General features: G+C 36.8%; 1 protein-coding gene across 2 annotated transcripts in view; it reads left to right on the top strand.

Annotated features, from left to right (window-relative positions):
• The window catches only part of DIAPH2 (diaphanous related formin 2), an 890,878-nt gene that overhangs the window by 382,834 nt on the left and 488,886 nt on the right, over nucleotides 1-19,158 (top strand). For both annotated transcript variants that reach the window (XR_012329281.1, XM_073799281.1), the window contains exons 19-20: nucleotides 5,040-5,141; nucleotides 7,002-7,096. Coding sequence is in view for 1 of the 2 variants with exons in the window: in XM_073799281.1 (XP_073655382.1) it covers nucleotides 5,040-5,141; nucleotides 7,002-7,096 (197 nt within the window). In the remaining variant the exon portion in view is untranslated. The remainder of the gene's footprint in view (nucleotides 1-5,039; nucleotides 5,142-7,001; nucleotides 7,097-19,158) is intronic.

The raw sequence follows: 19,158 nt of genomic DNA, 5'->3' as shown, positions 1-19,158 counted from the left end.
CTGTGTACCCTAGGATGGTGATTTTCTTTCTTTTTTTTAAATTAATTTTTATTGAAGTATAGTTGCTTTACAATGTTGTGTTACTTTCTACTGTACAGCCAAGTGAATCAGCTATATGTATACATATATCCCCTCTTTTTTGGATTTCCTTCCCATTTAGGTCACCACAGAGCATTGAGTAGAGTTCCCTGAGCTATATAGTAGGTTCTCATTAGTTATCTATTTTATACATAGTATCAATAGTGTATATATGTCAGGGACTTCCCTGGTGGTCCAGTGGTTAAGAATCCACCTCCCAATGCAGGGGATGTGGGTTTGATCCCTGGTAGGGGAACTAGGATCCCACATGCCACGGGGCAACTAAGCCCACATGCTGCAACTACTGAGCCTGTGTGCCACAACTAGAGAGCCCTTGTGCCACAGCTACAGAGCCCACACGCTCTGGAGCCCGTGCCCCACAACTGGAGAGCTCACACGCCACAACTACTGACCCTGCATGCTCTGAAGCCCGAGCACTGCAATGAAAAGCCCACGTAGTACAATGAAAGATCCCATGTTGCACAACTAAGATCCAATGCAGCCAAAAAAAAAAAAAAAAATAGTGTATATATGTCAATCCCAATCTCCCAATTCATCCCACTCTCCTTCCCCCTTGGTATCCATACATTTGTTCTCTACGTTTGTTCTCTACATCTGTGTCTCTCTTTTTTCTTTTCAAATAAGATCATCTATACCATTTTTCTAGATTGCACATATATGCATTAATATACAGTATTTGTTTTTCTCTTTCTGACTTACTTCACTCTGTATGACAGTCTCCAGGTCCATCCACATCTCTACAAATGACTCAATTTTGTTCATTTTTATAGCTGAGTTATATTCCATTGTATATATGTACCACATCTTCTTTATCTATTTCTCTGTTGATGGACATTTAAGTTGCTTCCATGTCTTGACTATTGTAAATAGTGCTGCAGTGAACATTGGGGTGCATGCATCTTTTTGAATTATGGTTTTCTCTAGTTATATGCCCAGTCGTGGGCTTGCTGGGTCATATGGTAGTTCTATTTTCAGGTTTTCAAGGAACCTACATACTGTTCTCCACAGTGGCTGTATCAATTTACATTCCCACCAACAGTGCAAGATGGTTCTCTTTTCTCCACACCTTCTCCAGCATTTATTGTTTGTAGATTTTTTTTTTGATGACAGCCATTCTGACCAGTGTGAAGTGATACCTCGTAGTTTTGATTTGTATTTCTCTAATAATTAGTGATGTTGAGCAGCTTTTCATGTGTTTGCTGGCCATCTGTATGTCTTCTTTGGAGAAATGTCTATTTAGGTCTTCCACAAATTTTTTGATTGGGCTGTTTGTTTTTTTGATATTGAGCTGCATGAGCTGCTTGTATATTTTGGAGATTAATCCTTTGTCCGTTACTTCGTTTGCAAATATTTTCTCCCATTCTGAGGGTTGTCTTTTTGTCTTGTTTATGGTTTCCTTTGCTGGGCAAAAGCTTTTAAGCTTCATTAGGTCCCATTTGTTTATTTTTGTTTTTATTTTCATTACTCTAGGAGGTGGGTCAAAAAAGATCTTGCTGCAATTTATGTCAAAGAGTGTTCTGCCTATGTTTTTCTCTAAGAGTTTGATGGTGTCTGGCCTTACATTTAGCTCTTTAATCCATTTTGAGTTTATTTTTGTGTATGGTGTTAGGGAGTGTTCTAATTTCATTCTTTTACATGTAGTTATACAGTATTCCCAACACCACTTATTGAAGAGGCTGTCTTTTCTCCATTGTATATTCTTGCCTCCTTTGTCATAGATTAGGTGACCATAGGTGCATGGGTTTATCTCTGGGCTTTCTATCCTGTTCCATTGGTCTATATTTCTGTTTTTGTGGCAGTACCATACAGTCTTGATTACTGTAGCTTTGTAGTATAATCTGAAGTCTGGGAGCCTGATTCCTCCAGCTCCGTTTTTCTTTCTCAAGATTGCTTTGGCTATTCAGAGGATTTCCTTCTTTTTGAAAGCTAAATAATATTCCATTATATGTATATACCACACTTTCTTTATTCATTCATCCTTTGATGGACATTTAGATTGTTTCCATATCTTGGCTATTGTGAATAATGCTGCAGTAAACATAGGCGTACAGATAACTCTTCAAGATTTGAATTTCAATTCTTTTAGATATATACCCAGAAGTGGGATTGCTGGATTGTATAGTAGTTCTATTTTAATTATTTGAGGAATCTCCATACTGTTTTTCCTAGTGGCCCTAGTAGCTATACCATTTTACATTCCTACCAATAGTGTACAGGGGTTCCAATTTCTCAGTATTCTCACCAGCACTTATCTTTTTTTTTTTAAAATAATAGTCATCTTAACAGGTGTGAGGTGATATCTCATTGTGGTTTTGATTTGCATTTCCTTTGTGATTAGCAGTTGAACATCTTTTCATAAGCCTGTTGGCCATTCCGTATATCTTCCTTAGAGAGATATCTGAGTTTTAATTGAATTATGGGATTATCCATTTTTTAAATTAAGTTATGGAATATTTAAGTTTTGTAAGTATTAGAAACATATATGCAATAAAAGCATCTTAGGAAAAGTGGCATTTTCTAGTCATTATGAAAGCAGGAACTTTTTAATATAGGAAAGCTTCAATACTATATAGTTAAGTTTCATACATCATTGCCTCTCTTCAAATTCTATATTTATCTAAGCCTGTGGTTGTGATTGCTAAAGAATGCTTTTAAAGACAAGAAAGCCAAAGGTGATAATAGCCACTGGTCAGTATCTACTGATCCTGGTGAAAACATTATTGTTTCTGAAAGCCTGTTTAGTTAAGGAGTTATTTTAAACTAGCTTTACTCTAATGATTCTCAGAACAGCAGTGCCCACTCATGGAATTCTTACCATTCCTTGAGCCTGAGATAAAACCAAATTGTATAATACAAGGAAAATATACTAGGATTCAAAAAACAAAACTGTGAACTCAAGATATTTAAGAGATCTAATCTTGATTTTAAACAGTCTGTTCATGTGAAAAGGGGAGAGGTTGAAATATACTTTTAAAAAAAGCAAAACTATGAAGTCATACAAAATGAGCATTATATATGCCTGGGTTAGTCAGGAGTCTGTTAGTTTGCAGGATAATCTTAATATGTCTTTCATACTATAGCATTTTCGTTGTATATGTACTTTGTTAATTAGTCTCCCATAGTGGGATTTAAGGCATATTGAAAGATTAGGACAGTTTTCTTGACTAATCTGTTTGACTAGGACACATTTCTGAATGATACTAGAAGTAATTTCAATAAAATTCAGATAATTTTTTTATTGACAAAAGGACTGACTCTTTGACTGTTATTTCTTTATATAGAGTTGTGTTAAGCTGGGAGTGGCTTGAAAATTAGGATAAATTAAAATGCTGATTATTTTATTGGAGAGACACTGTAGTCTTAGATCCTTTGGGGGAATACTTGTGGTGGTTTTAAAAGAATATCTTAAAAGTCATTTTTCTTCCAGTTGACCAATAACTCTCTTATCTTGTGTAAACATGGCAAACTACTTGGCACTCCCATAAGATCATGATTGTTAAGTGTAATTACCTAGCCTGATTGGACTCTCCATCACTTTAGATTGGTCATACTTGTAGAGCTTAGCACTAACTGTTAGGAATTTAGTTATTCAGGTAATTATTTTTTTCTGTGATTTTTGTAGTAAGTTCATTTAATTTTCATATATTTTGCACTAGTAAAACAAAGGGGGGGGTGTCTTAATGGACCCACAATATTCTGATGCCTTCTAGAAAGTTTTCCAGATGCTCACATCTGTAAACACATAGCTTAGCAAAAAATCTACTGTGGTCGCGGGTTACTTTTCCTCTCAAGAAGATCAGTAACTCATTTGTGATCTCCTTAACAAAGATCAGATAAATACTGATTGCCTCAAAATGACATTATATTTTTTAAAAGTAATAAAGAAACAGCATGATGATGGCCATGTGATTTAGTGATGAAATTTAGCAGCAAGAGTTTGGGCCCAAGAGCATATCATTCTACTTGACTGAAAAATGTTGGCTTTACTTTTCTCATATTTTTTCCCATTACCTACAACCCTGTTTTTATATTAGAAGAGGTAAACTGCCAACACAGGAATATAGTGGTAGCTGTAGAATTTCTGTGTAGGAGGGGTTTAGGGATTTGACATAAATCTTCATTTTCTTAGCAGACAGGATGTTGTTTTTCACTTTGGTTTGGGGGATGGCTTGTTTGGAGGGAGGGCTGGTGGAAGTGATGGGGGTCTAAAGCCCCTCCTTGGCACTGTCAGTCCTCACGGTTTCAGGACATTTTAACCGTTTGGAACTCAAGGGTTACCTTCTGAATATAGCATAAATAAATCTTTCGTTCAAAGAAAGCAAAGAGCACTAAAAAATGGTGAGGGAGACAAAGGGAACTTACTGAAAAGACCATGTCTTTGAGGTTTATTAATTATGGGTATGCAAATAGGTGCTAACTGTTGTGTAACTTGCAAATGTTTCATGTCTATTCTTCAAAGCAGTCCCAGCAGGAGTTTTTATATGGTAACCTGTTTAGCAGTTAAAGTTACCTTAGATATCTTTAAAGCAATTTCACTGAATTAAAGACCTGCCTAAATTTTAGCATATTTTAGGATAAATGCACATCTGCCTTTTTCCTCAATTAGTCCAAATTAGGGAGATTTTTCTATATATTTAATTCCATTACTGTAGGAACCTGGTTAAGGAGTAATTAATGCTGCACATTAGGTAAGAAGCAGCAATTGATTTTTGGTTCTATTTGGCTTATCTTTTCTGCTTAAGTGCTGATATTTAATTTGTAGGGAAACCTCTAAACAGGTCTATATTTTTATGTTTATCCTCTTCCTTGAACTAATGAAATAAACCCATTTATTGATTTGGGCATGAGCTTTATTAATGTAGTTAATATGCCTTACTAATGTGATTCTGTGTATTTGGATTAGCACTGTTATTATTTATGAATCAACATTTTTCTTTCAGTTCAAAAGAATGCAGAAGCTTTTGAAGAAAAGAAGACCCTGCCTACAAAGAAGAAAGTGAAAGAGTTGAGAATTTTGGATCCCAAAACAGCCCAGAATCTTTGTATGTGATTATTTTCTCAGTAGGGAGTGGTGGTGATGGTGGTGGTGAGGGGTTGTTGGATGTATTTAAAACAAAGTTATAACTTCTTTGAACAGGTATATTTAGCACCTACTAGGAACAAAATTCTGTGTAAACATGATTTAGGCTGCCTTTTTGTCATTCAGCCATAATAGAGACTACCATAATTTAGCCTTGGCTAGGCCAGGTGAAATTTAAGAATAATAAAGCTTTGGAAAGTACTGATCATTCAGCATTGTTAGAGGCCACAGTGAGAGGAAAGGCAGAGTTGAAAAGAGTGTTATATATTTTTTTCCTTCTGCCTAGGCCTGGGAGTGATAGTTTTAGAGTATTCACTAGTCACATTGGGCAAATCCTTTTACTACTATTTGCTTTATATTTGAAGGAATTGTGATGTGAGCTAGTTGTTAACCACTGTACTTTAAAACTGGTTAGTGAACCTTAAAGCCTTTAACAAAGCAGTCAACCATTAAATACGCTTTTCCTAAAGTAGCTGGACAGTTAAACCCATCTTCATTTACACAGGTCCTAAGTTTTTCTTGACATAGTCTCCACTCTGTATTAAATTCAGCATTTGTGTGTGTGTGTGTGTGTGTGTGTGTGTGTGTGTGAGAGTGACCACAGTATGCTGTGTTTATATTCTGAGGATTCTAAAACGCTATGTGTGAGAAATTTCAGCACATCAAGCATTTCTAAATATGCAGAGAAATACCTTGGGAGTTTATTTTGTGAAGGAGTGTGCTATAGAGAATCAGATTAAAGTAAACAACTCGTCATTCTCATTCTTGTGTCAGTAGGAATGTTGCTGTCAGAAAAGCAGTCTCCTAATAGCTGTTTTGCCTGTGTACATTGCTTACCCCACAGTCCTTTTTTTTTATAAAGTGGATGTTCAGTACTTTAAAAAAAAAAAGAAACATAGTATGATCTTAATTGCTAGTTGATATCTGTCAACATTATTTATTTGGACTATGGAGGTCTCATTTGGTGTTTATGTCTAGGTAATCATTTGCCTGGACAGGGGAGGATGCTTTTTAGGTACCAGGGAAGGCATATAGACCTCTCCATGAAAAAAAAAAAAAAATTCTTAGGAATATATTTATGTTCTGGTGGTAAGAACACATGTATGTTCTTTAAAAAGTATGTTCAGTGGAGGTTAAAGTGGAATGTATTGTTGAATAATGCTTTCTGAGTCAGTGTAAGCTTTTCTAGGTATAATTTGTTGAATTATTCCCAAATGGCATAATATATATCCATTTAAGAAAAAGTTGACAAGGGAAATCATTGGTTCAACATAAAAGCAACTAATAGCACACCTCATGAATGTCATCAGGGATGCAGAGAACATTGAGGATTCAGACACTTTAATTTTTTCTTATGTGGGAGAACTGCAAAGTAGATTGATATGGTTTTCTTAGTATCGGGTTACTTTACTGTCATTCTTGAGAAGTGCTGTATTGGATGCATCTGACAATCTCCATGGTAAATTCTACGTTGAATTAAAAGGCCTACTTGAGATAAAATTTCTAACTTTTCATGGGTTATTTTGTATTAGCTTCATCTAAAATGCATAAGCATTTAGTCATCAGTGCTGTTAGTAGTTTTATCTTATATATAAATACGCATGAGCTGTAAACATTAGACCCTGAGCTAATAGGCCATTTTGCCTAGATGAGTAGTATAGTCCATCAAATGGAAGCTACTTTTGTTTGCTCATAATTCTGTAGAGTAATATTAGTGACAAGAATTTCATATTTTGAGTCTATGAAATGGGAATCAGGTATTTCTTAGGACTTTAAAATTGTGATGCTGCTCTCTTTTTAATAAAATCAATTTTTATTTTAGCTATCTTCCTAGGATCATATCGTATGCCATATGAAGATATAAAAAACGTCATTCTGGAGGTTAATGAAGACATGTTGAGTGAGGCCTTAATTCAGGTAACTTGCATATTTTGCTTTTAAATTTCATTTTCACAGATATTTCTAGGTTGCTGTCCTTTCGATGGAGTTGTGTGAAAATGTTCTTCTATGTTTGGATAATAGAATTAGGAATATCTAGCTGTGTGGACAGTAAGAGGACTCAGATGATCTAGGTTCTAGGTATGTGTCTGCCATTTATTAGATATGTGTCCTTTTAAATTTAATTCTGTGCACATGTAGACGCATCATCCTCTGTACATAAAATTGCATCTATTTATTTCATCATCACAATGACACTTTTAAGTAGATATTGTTATTACCATTGTATGGACGTAAAAGTGTACAGGCCAAGAGGTTAAAATAGCTTCCTCAGGATCAATGGGTGAATGGTAAAGTTATCCCTTGTTAAGCATTTAACGTGCTGGGGATTGTGCTCTTTATATATTTTATCTCATTGAATCCTGCAACAGTCCTATGAGATAAGTACTATTATCCTCATTTACACATCAGGAAACTGAGGCTTAGAGAGATTGCCCACTGTCACCTAGCTGGTAAGTGGCAGAGTAGTAGAGCTGAGACTCAGAACAAAGCCTATCAAGACTCTAAAGCCATTGCTCTTTTTATTCTATTATTCTGCCTCCTATGGGCAAACTGTGTCAGTTTGCTAAAGCCCTATCTTCTCATCTGACATTACTAGGTCACTGTGAGGATCACACCAAATAAACTGCTTGGTAGAATAAAGCACTCTATTAGATCTAATTCTTAGAATTCTTCATATGTTTGACCCTGTCTGGTTTAATTTTTGGAAGGAAGAACTGCAAGATATTTCATGGATGGGCATAGTCATTGCAGGTTTTTTGTTGTTTGTTTTTGAGCCACGTGGCTTGCTTTGATTTTAAGAAGACTGAGTAGTTTATGCTGTAGCAATTTTGTTATACCTCCCTTAGACTGTCTCTAAATCTCAGAGCACCATTGTCTGCCATTTGAGCAGGCTGTGTCTATATAGAAGTTTCTCCATTGTGTAGTGTAGGCTTGCATTACAGTTTACCCTGTAGGACTAAGAGTTAATGAGTTTGTGTAGGCTCTTTATTATCATGACACAACTTTATTAACCTCAACAAAAGTTACACTGTGCTAAGAAATTCCCTTGTGGAAAAGTTTTTTGAAAAATGTGTTTTCTTTGTCCAGCTAGCCAGGTCCAGAGTTCTCTGAGTTGAAATGGAGAGCTGATCACATTTGTCCTGCCTGCCTTAGTCCCGTGATTCTTTGCACAGTAGTCAGAATGAGCAAGTTAAGAAGCCTAAATGTGACTTAGTTCTCCCTCTTTTTATCCAGTTGGACAGTTTCATTTTAAAGTACAAAAAGGCAAACAAACATCTGACTCCTATTCAGTAGTTGAAGCTTTCTAGTCTTTTCTGTATAAGCAGATTTTAGTAAAAGAGAACCATATTTTGAAGAATTAATCAATGTAGGCATTTATTTTGCCCATTAAAACTGTAGCTTTTCCTTCACATGCCTTAGTAAATAAAAAAGAGTGTAATATGCAGAATGCTACTGTGATATTTATTTACCAGTAACATTAAAAACATTTATTATTTTTTAAGTCATGTTTTCAGCTCTTTAGGGAATGTAAGAAACAGAAGGAGTCTCACTTATGAATGGCCCTCTAATATTCAACAAGCTTTAAAAATGTATGTATAGAAATGTATTACGTGGGTTTTTTTTTTTTTTTTTTTTCTGTTTCACTTGATTTTGTAGCATAAACGATACATATTTGTTTCTCTCTTTAAATTGCCTGGTCCAGTTGGGAGGAAGGAATTGCTTTCAATTTGGAGAAGGCAGTAAATTATGTCTAAATTACTGAACTCAGTTGGTTTAATCTTATCCACTATGAAGTCAAAAGGACTGCTTGTGAAATCACATTATTATGCTAAATCTCGGAAGGTGAGTGAAGGAGAACCACAAAGTGTAGATCCTGCCAGTTTCCTTCTGTGAGTGTTAATACCCATTGCTTCCGTGCATTTCCTGTTTGCTGGGGGTGGGTTAACCTTTTTCTGTCTCATCTCTTCCTCTTTTCTAGACATCCATTCCCTTTTCTAAGCCTGTATCTTTCTCTTTTTCACATCTCTGTGTGTTTGATCACTTGCATCCTTTGCCCCAACAATTTTGTGCGTTCCTTTTGTTTAAAGCAGGCCACTGAAGACTTTTTTCCAAGCTGGCTTGCCTTCCTCCTCGATGCCAGATACTCTAAAATTTCTTCTCATTCCTTACCCTGCTCAATCAAAACTCATTTTCTTACTTCTGCTTGTAGGAGAAAACAGTTTAACATGTAATTTAATAGTATGCATGATTGGAATTGTGCTGCTCGGGTACAAGGCACAAATTGTGAATAACTCATCTGAGTTATGAAAGTTAATATTGCGTTTATGCAGACAAATCCAATGTCTGAGTATCTTCTAGTAAGGAGGAAGGTCCTGGGTAGAAACAGTCATTTGATTTTCAAGTACCCAAAGGAGACTGCTTCCCTCAGGCCAGAGAAAAGACTAGATCACCACTGCCTTTCTCCCTCCCATCCTAGAAAGGGTTTGCTTCAGTGATGCAAAAGTAACATCAATTTGCCATTCAAAGGAGCTGTTTACCATTTATGACTAATTACCATGTAGCACATTGATAATGCATAGCATTAAATATGTATCATCAGATTAACTTTGTTGTAAGTTCTATTTGATTACAGTGCTAAACTCCATCCATGCATAATCATAGTTTATTGCTCATGTGGCATGGTTGTCTCCTCATAACAACAAAAACAACAAAAAACAATTAAGGACACATTGCTTCCCAGAGACTTGAATTAACACCAGTATGGGTCAATAAGCTCTTTCCTGCCAGACAACTAATAGATTTTAGTTATTTGTCAGGATAAATCCTTTACTAACAAAACAAAACAAAACAAAAACAAACCCCCAAATGTTAATTTAATCAGCAAAAGAGAGCCCCAAATTTAAGGTTACTAATAAAAATATTAATGTCTCCTTTATTTCAAAATATCTAAATTGAAGCTAGAAGTCAAATTCACTATATGGAAGAAGTTGAAAAGTCCTAAAATACAAGAACACATAGAAACACTTAAAAAGTACACCATATCCTGAGATTGTTGAGGAGCTTCTAATATATGCAATTATGAGTTAGTTCCAAATAATGTGTACTAAATTTAGGTGATTCTTGGAGTTATTATTTCAGCTTTGAAAATCTGCTTTAGTGTAATTTAATTTGATCTACTGAGAGAAAACTCTAAGACCAGTGTTTTTAGGACATCAGTGGTAAAAATGAAATATTTGTAGGCACATTTACATATAGAACATTGACCAAAAGAAAAAGAAATTAGCAGTTTTAAAAAAGTGATTCAAGTGTTGAAGGAAAAATAACAGTATATTCTATTTTAGAACATCAGTGCATGCAAATGATTCTTAAATGCTGAGGAAATTCATGTTGGTAGGGAGATTATGGTCATATTCACAAAGCCTAAGCAGAAAAAAGATGATTAACGTAGAAGGCAGTATAAAATTGCTGCAGAATAATTACAAAGATATGTAAAAAGCAGGGGTTTTTAACCAGGGGTCCAAAGGCCCCTGGGAGACCCATGGAGAGAATTCAGGGGCTCCTGAACTTAGATGTGAAAAATACGGCTTCTTTATTTTCTTTACCTGCTAACTAATATTTAGTATTTCATCTGATTAACAATATAGGCAACAGACCAAAGTAGTATTAACAGTACCTCTAACTTTGTCACTAATAGAAATAATAAATGTTTTCCTATCACATTAAATTTGTGGCAGATATCTTGAAATATTGTTTATAGTCATTACTACTTCAAAATTACACTAGTTATTAAAGCTGCCACTAGATCTTATTTTTTAATGCTTTAATCAAGAAGCACATCTATTATTATATCACAATTTATTTTCGTAAATATCTTGATAACTATTTCAATATATTTGGTTTCTTTTGTAATTTTATGTATTTTACTTTATTCTGAGAAGGGATCCGTAAGCTGGTGTTAAAGAGTTCATGGCAAAAACAAAGAGGATAGAAACTAGTCCAGAAAAGTTTGCCAATCGAGATGGCAAACTAAGAAGTACAACATTAGAAGGGTGAGAGGATCAGCTACATTCTGACCACATTGCCCCTCTCCAGACTGGCACAGCACTGCACCGAGAGGGCCCCCTGGGCCTATGGTTTCTCCACTGGAAAAAGAGAGCCCTAAGTGGACATCTAGCTCCCCCAGCATTGTGGGACGCTTCCCAGAAGGACCATTTGGGCCACACTGCATAGAGATAACTGGGGGAATCTGTGGGGCTCAACCACTGGAGATCAGATAGAGGTGGAGAAGTTGAGGTGGGGCTTACAGCAACAGCACTTAGATCTTGGCAGACTGCATTTCTGCTTGTAGCAGTGCCCAAGCAGAGATCCCAGCCAGTGGCTCTGCCCATCTTCGGAGCCAAACTGGTGGCCCCATCTGGCTAGAGAGTTCGGTGGACAGTTCTGCCTGATTTAGGTGCCTGGTCAATGGGCTGTGCTAGCCATGCAGCTTGTTGTGCTGTCCTGCCTGGGCTGGAAAGAAGATTTGCAGCCCTGTGTAACTGCTGAGCATAGCCTCTAGTCTTACCTGTCCAAGTAGCCTAGCCTGAGAACCCAGACCACTGTGGAACCCATGCTATAGCCCTGCTTGGTCAGAGAGCCAAGCAAGCAGCCTTGCCCAACTGTTAAGCATACTCTTTGGCTCCACATAACCAGGGAGCTTGAAGAGTGACCCTGGATAGTCTCAGAGCCCAATCTACAGTAACACTGAGCCACGGAGTCCAGACTATAACCCCACCCAACAGCAGAGTACAATCTATGACCCTGCCTGATTGCTGAACATCTAGCCTTGTCCAGGCCTGCAGCCTCACCCAAGCAGAGAACCCAGCCAGTTACCCTGCCCAATTGTGGAGCATAACCTGTTGCTTCACCTGATAAGGGACCCTAGACAGTGACCGTACCTAACCACAGAGCACAGTCCCTAGCCCCACCCAACTGCAGGATACAATTGGAAGTCCCTCACCACCAGAGAGCCCAGTCAGAGCATAGCCAGTAGCCTACCAGGTCGTGAGGCCCAGCCTGCAGCCCTGTGCAACATTCGGGCACAGTCTGAAGCCCTACTTGATGACAGAGCACAGCCTGCAGCTCCAACTGAACATAGTCCAGCCAGCAGTGCCATTCACTCAAGGAGCACAGCCCGAGACCTCAGCTGACCAGGAGCAATTGCAAAGCCCATTCATAGCCCTGCCCACTTGCCAACCAGTAACACCACCCTACCAGGGAACACAGCCTGTCACCTCACCTGACCAGAGGTGATTACAGAACCCAGTTAGTGACCCCACCTGACCACAGAGCACAGTCAGTAGCCCCACTCAATCTGAGCATCCACGCAGTAGCCCTGCTTGAATGTGGAGCTCAGCCAGCAGTTCCACCCAATGATGGAGCTCAACCAGTGGCACCCCCTCTGACCTCAGATACTGGGCAATAGCGTCATCCAACTAGGGACTCCAATAGCAAGCCCCAATTGCCAAAAAATGCTACCAGCTGACTCATCTAGTACCCCAGGTTGGGCTGATGAGTGAAGGTCTTACCCTGTGATAGCAGACATAAATTCTGGGAAAGAAGACCACTTACTCAAATGTGCAGGTACTAATGCAAGGAGTCAAGAATCACAAAGAATCAGGTAAAAATGACACCACCAAAGGAAACTAATAGGACTCCAATAACTGACCCTAAAGAAATGGAGATCTATGAACTTTCTGAAAAATAATTAAGAATAATCCTCTTAAAGAAGTTCAGTGGACTATAGGAGTACACAGAAAGACAACTAAACAAAATTGGGAAAACAATGCATAAACAAAATGAGAAGTTGAACAAAGGAAAAGTGACCATCAAAAAAACACACACACAAACAGAAATCCTAGAGCTGAGTAATACAATGACTGAACTGAAAAATTCAATAGAGAGATTCAATATCACACTTGATCAAGCAGAAGAGAGACAAGTGACCTGGAAGGTAGGCCATCTGAAATTATCCAGTCATAGGAGGAAAAAGGAAAAAGAATGAAAAAGAGTGAAGAAAGCCTACAGGATTATCAGTGAATTTCTCAAAAGAAATATTACAGGCCAGGAAAATGTGGAATGATATATTCAAAATATTGAAAGAAAACAAACAAACAAACAAACACCTGTCAATCAAGACCACTCTACCCAGAAAAGCTGTCCTTTAGAAATGAAGAAAAGATAAATATTTTCTCAAACAAACAAAGCTGAAGGAGTTCATCATCACTAGAAATACTAAATGGTGTTTTTCATGCTAACATGAAAAGATGCTAATTTAAACTGTAAAAACATGTGAATGTGTAAAACTCACTGGTGATGGTAAATATGTAGCCAAAGTCAGATTCTCTAATATTATAATGGTGTTGCATTATTCACTTACAACTCTAGTTTAAAAGTTAAAAAAAACAAATGTATTAAAAATAATCATAACTTCAATAATCTGTTATTAGGTACACATTATAAAATGTGTAAATTGTAACCTAAAATAATGTAAACTGTGAGGGGGGGCAAGAAGTAAAATTATAAAGTTTAGTATGCTATTGAAATTAAGTTGTTATCAGTTTAAATTAGGATGTTATAAATATATTTTATGTAAGCCTCATGGTAACCACAAAGGAAAAGCCTATAGTAGATACACAAAAGTTTATGATAAAGGAGTCAAAGCATACTGCCACAAAAAGTACTCAAATCTCAAAGGATGAGAACATTAGAAGAAACAAGGAACAAAACATTCAGAAAACAATTAACAAAAGGCAAAAGCAAGTTCCTACCTATCAACAATTACTTTAAAGATAAAAGTATTAAAATCTCCAATCAGAAGACACAGAATAGCCTGAATGTATAAAAACAAGATTAAAAGATATGCTGTCTATAAGAGACTCACTTTAGCTTTAAGTACACACATAGCTTGAGATTGAAGGGATGGAAAAAGATACTTCAAGCAAATAGTAACCAAAAGAAAGCAAGGGTTGTGATACTTATAACAGACAAAATAGACATTAAGCAAAAAAATGGTCAAAACAGACAAAGACAGTCATTATGTAATGACAGAATGGTCAGTTCATCAAGAAGGTGTAACAATTGTAAATATTTATGCATCCAACATCGGAACATCTAAATATATAAAGTAAATACTAATAGAACTAAAACAAGGGCTAAAAGGAGAAATAAACAACAATAAAGTAACAGATGAGGACTTTAGAACCCCACTTTAAACAATTATCTACATACAGAGAATCAATAAGTGAACAGTGGATTTGAGCAACACTACGACTTAATGAACCTAACAGACATATACAGAACATTTCATCCCACAGCGGCAGACTACATTCTTTTCAAGTACACATGAAACATTCTCCAAGATAGATCATATGATAGTTAATAGATAGCAAATTTAAGAAGATTGAAATTGTATCACATATCTTTTCTGACCACAGTGACATAGAACTAGAAATCAATAACAGGAGGAAAGGTGGAAAATGCATAGAAATTTGAAAATTAAACATAACATTCCTGAACGACTAATGGATCAAAGAAGGAAAAAAGAAGAAATAAAGAAATACCTTGAGACAAATCAAAACGGAAACACAACATACCAGAAATTATTGGATGGGGAAAAATAAGCAATTCTAACTGGCAAGTTTGTAGGGATAAACACATCAAGAAGAAAGAAAGATCTCAAACAACCTAACTTTTCTCCTCAAGGAAATAGAAAAATAAGCAAAAACTAATCCCAAGGTTAGTAGAAGGGAGGAAATAATAAAGACTAGAGCAGTAATAAATGAGAGTAAAAGACAATAGAAAAGATAATGAAACTAAGAGGTAATTATTTGAAAAGGTAAATTTGACAAACCATTAGCTAGACCAAGAAAAAAAGAGAGAAGACTCAGATAAATACAATCATAATGAAAGAGGAGACATTGCAACCCATATCAAAGAAATACAACAGATCATGAGACTATTATAAACAGTTAGATACCAACTAATTGAAGAAATGAATAAATGCCTAGTGACATACAACTTACCAAGAATGAATCATGAAGAAATAGAAAATATGAACACATCAGTAATGACTAAGGAGATTGAAACAGTATTTAAAAACCTCTCAAAGAGAAGTCTGGGATCAGGCTGTTTCACTGGTGAATCCTACCAAACCTTTAAAAAAGAATTAACATTGATCCTTTTGAAACACTTCCAAAAAATTGAAGAGGAAGGAACACTCACAAGCTCATGTTTTGAGGCCAGCATTACCCTGATACTAAAGCCAGATAAGGACACTACAAGAAAAATAGGGCAAAGGACTTGAGTAGACATTTTCCAAAGAAGATATTCCAGTGGCCAACCTGTACGTGAAAAGGTGCTCAGTATCACTAATCATCAGGGAAATGCAAATCAAAACTACAATGTGATATCACCTCACACCTGTTAGAATGACTGTTATCAAAAAGATAATGCTGGTGAGGATATGAAAAAAAGGGAACTCTTGTGCACTGTTGGAGGGAATGTAAGTTGGTACAGCCACTATGGAAAAAGGTACAGAGATTCCTTAAAAAATTAAAATAGAACTACTATATGATCCAGAAATCTCACTTCTGTGTATATATTTGAAGGAAATAAAATCACCATATCAAAGAGAGATCCAAATGTCCATGTTCATTGCAGCATTTTTTTTTCTTTGACAATAGCTAAAGCATGCAAACAACCTAGGTGTCCATTGACGGATGTGTGGATAAAGTTGTGATGTATGTATGTATGTATACATACACACACACACACAGGAATATTATTCAGATTTTAAAAAGAAGGAAATCCTGCGATATGTGACAACATAGATGGACTTTGAGGACATTATGCTAAATGAAATATGTCAGGCAAAAACAAATACTGTGGGGTAACACCTATACGTGGAATTAAGACAAACCAGACTCATAGGAACAGAGTAGGTTGTTGTTTGTTTGCCAAGGGTGGAGGGAAGAAACTGGCTGAGAATGGATGAAACTGGCTCAAGGGTACAAAATCCCAGCTATAAAATGAATAAGTTCTGGGGATGTAATGTACACCATGGTGACTATAGTTAATAGTACTGTACTGTATATTTGAAAGTTGCTAAGAGAGTAAGTAAGTCTTAAAAGTCCTTGCCAGAATAAAGAAAAATTATGACTATGTGTTGTGATGGGTGTTTTTTTTTTTTAACATCTTTATTGGAGTATAATTGCTTTACAATGGTGTGTTAGTTTCTGCTTTATAACAAAGTAAATCACCTATACACACACACACACACATATATATATATATATATATATATATCTCCCCATATCTCTTCCCTATTGTGTCTCCCTCCCTCCCACCCTCCCTATCCCACCCCTCTAGGTGGTCACAGAGCACCAAGCTGATTTCCCTGTGCTATGCAACTGCTTCCCACTAGCTATCTACCTTACATTTGGTAGTGTATATATGTCCATGCCACTTTCTCACTTTGTCCCAGCTTACCCTTCCCCCTCCCTGTGTCCTCAAGTCCACTCTCTAGTAGGTCTGCGTCTTTATTCCCGTCCTGCCCCTAGGTTCTTCATGACCATTTTTTTTTTTTTAGATTGCATATATATGTGTTAGCATACTGTATTTGTTTTCCTCTTTCTGACTTACTTCACTCTGTATGACAGACTGTAAGTCCATCCACCTCATTACAAATAACCCAATTTCATTTCTTTTTATGGCTGAGTAATATTCCATTGTATATGTGATGGGTGTTTAAAGGAACCTTATTCTGATAATCATTTTGCAGTATATGCATATATCAAATAATCACATTTTACATCTTAAACTTTCACAATGTTATATATCTTAATAAAACTGGAAAAACATTTTAAAAAGAAAATGTTTCCCAGTTACATGACTTAGAAGTTTCCCTTAAAAATATTGCAAGACAGTAAAACGATCAGTGGTTACCAGGCATTAGTGGGGGGGAGGGATGAATACGCAGAGCACAGAGGATTTTTAGGGCAGTGAAACTAACTATACTGTGTGGTAATATAATTGTGGATACATGTCATACATTTGTTAAAATCCCATAGAATGTACAAAAGGAAGAGTGAACCCTAATGTAAACTGCGGACTTTAGGCAATATTGATGTGTCAGTGTACGTTCATCAGTTGTTACAAATGTAGCATTTTAGTGGGGAGGGTCTTGATAGTTGGTGAGGCTAGACGTGTATAAGGGCAGGAAATACATGGGAATTCTCTGTATTTTGCTGCTCAGTTTTGCTGTAAAACTAAAACTGCTCTAAAAAATAAAATCTAATAAAAAAAGAAAGAAACTAGTACAGAGGCTCACAGAAGGGGAGCTGTAGGTTTGGGTGGCCTGTGGTTACAGTGGTTTTTTGGGAGAAGTGTAACTTAAATTGGACTTTGCAACAATATTAGGGCTCAGTTAGAGAGGTCTAGGAAAAGGGAATAGTGGGCAAAGGCTTGAGCATCTAAAGGAAAATATTTATATTCTGCTATGCCTCAGAAGTCATGTAGGGTGGCAATGAGAAAGAGCATGTAAAAGATTTGTTGGGGTCGTACTCTTGAGGCATAGAGATCACAAATTAGTGACCCACAATATGTTTTCTTTGGCCTTTGTAGTGCTTAAATGGTAGAATTTGAGTGTTACATACTGTCCCATTTGCCACAGGCCCTACCACCCCCCACTACATTTTACCCACTCTGATTTATTCCTAGTCCCTATAAGCATCAGGCTTTTTGACCCCTGGTAGATAATTTGAATGCCAAGCTATTGGATTTGGACATGTTCACATGTGTGTTTAGGAAGATTTCTGTAGCTGCAGTATGCCAAATGGCTTTGTGAAAAGAGATTAGAGAGAGGGAGATAATTGTAATTTCAAGTATAAGGTATAGGGGAATTTCCTGGCAGTCCAGTGGTTAGGACTCCATGCTTTCACTGCTGAGGGCCTGGGTGCAATCCCTGGTCAGGGAACTAAGATCCTGCAAAGCCATGTGGCATGGCTGAAAAAACACAAAAACAAAAACAGAAAAACAAGTATAAGGTACAATGAAGCCCTGAAATACATTGTGGGTAGAGAAAAAAAAGAGGAAAGGTGGATGAGTAAGAACTTACAAAGAAAAGATTCATCGAAAAGTCTTGGTGATAGAGAGAATGGTTGTACTACTAATAAAAAGAGGCAAATCATGTGGGAGAAAATACTTCCAGGGTAGAGGAGAAAATTTTTATGGATACATTGCATGAGAATATGTGTTGGAAGTCAGAATAGAGATGATGACTGAAATTAAGGATTTGGGGAATCATTTGCAAAGAAGTGATTGTTCTAGTGTAAAGACCAGAGAAATTCTTGAGGTTGATAGTGAAAAAAGTGACCATTGGAACGTTAAGGTCCACATTTCTGGAGACCACACAGGTTGAGGGGATGGATGTTGTTAGAGAAATCAGAACAAAGGGAGCCAGCATATCAGAGGGAGTGCCGGGTTCTTTGGTGCATCACAAAAGCTAGCACAGGAGAGAGTTTTGAGGAGTGATGAATAAGAGAATGATATCAGGGGAAAAGATACCTCTCTTGATATCCTGAATTGTAGTGTCGTACTTAAAGTAGTTATTTTCTTGCAGTTCTTTCTTCAAACAATCCACACTATTTACTAGACACCTGTATTCCTTAAGCAAATGTTCTATTTATTGTCTGTTGGTCTCTGTTGCCCTTATTTTTAAGGGACAGATGCATTCCTGTTGGGCATGCAACTGTCCAGTATAATATTTTCTGCTCCCCTTCCATCTGCTTTGTTTTCTCTGAATTTTCCTTCCTTTCCTCCCTCCCTCCCTCCCTCCCTTTTTCCTACTCTGTCTCACTTCCCTCCTTCTTTCTTTCCTTCTTCCCCCCCCCCTTCCTTTCTTCTTTTCTTTCATTTAAATAAATTCTTTTTTGTGTAAA

Source organism: Tursiops truncatus, chromosome X (assembly GCF_011762595.2).
Source record: "Tursiops truncatus isolate mTurTru1 chromosome X, mTurTru1.mat.Y, whole genome shotgun sequence".
Classification (NCBI taxonomy): domain Eukaryota; kingdom Metazoa; phylum Chordata; class Mammalia; order Artiodactyla; family Delphinidae; genus Tursiops; species Tursiops truncatus.
The sequence above is the reverse complement of the archived record's forward strand: the minus strand, read 5'-3'. Positions and strand labels throughout refer to the sequence as shown.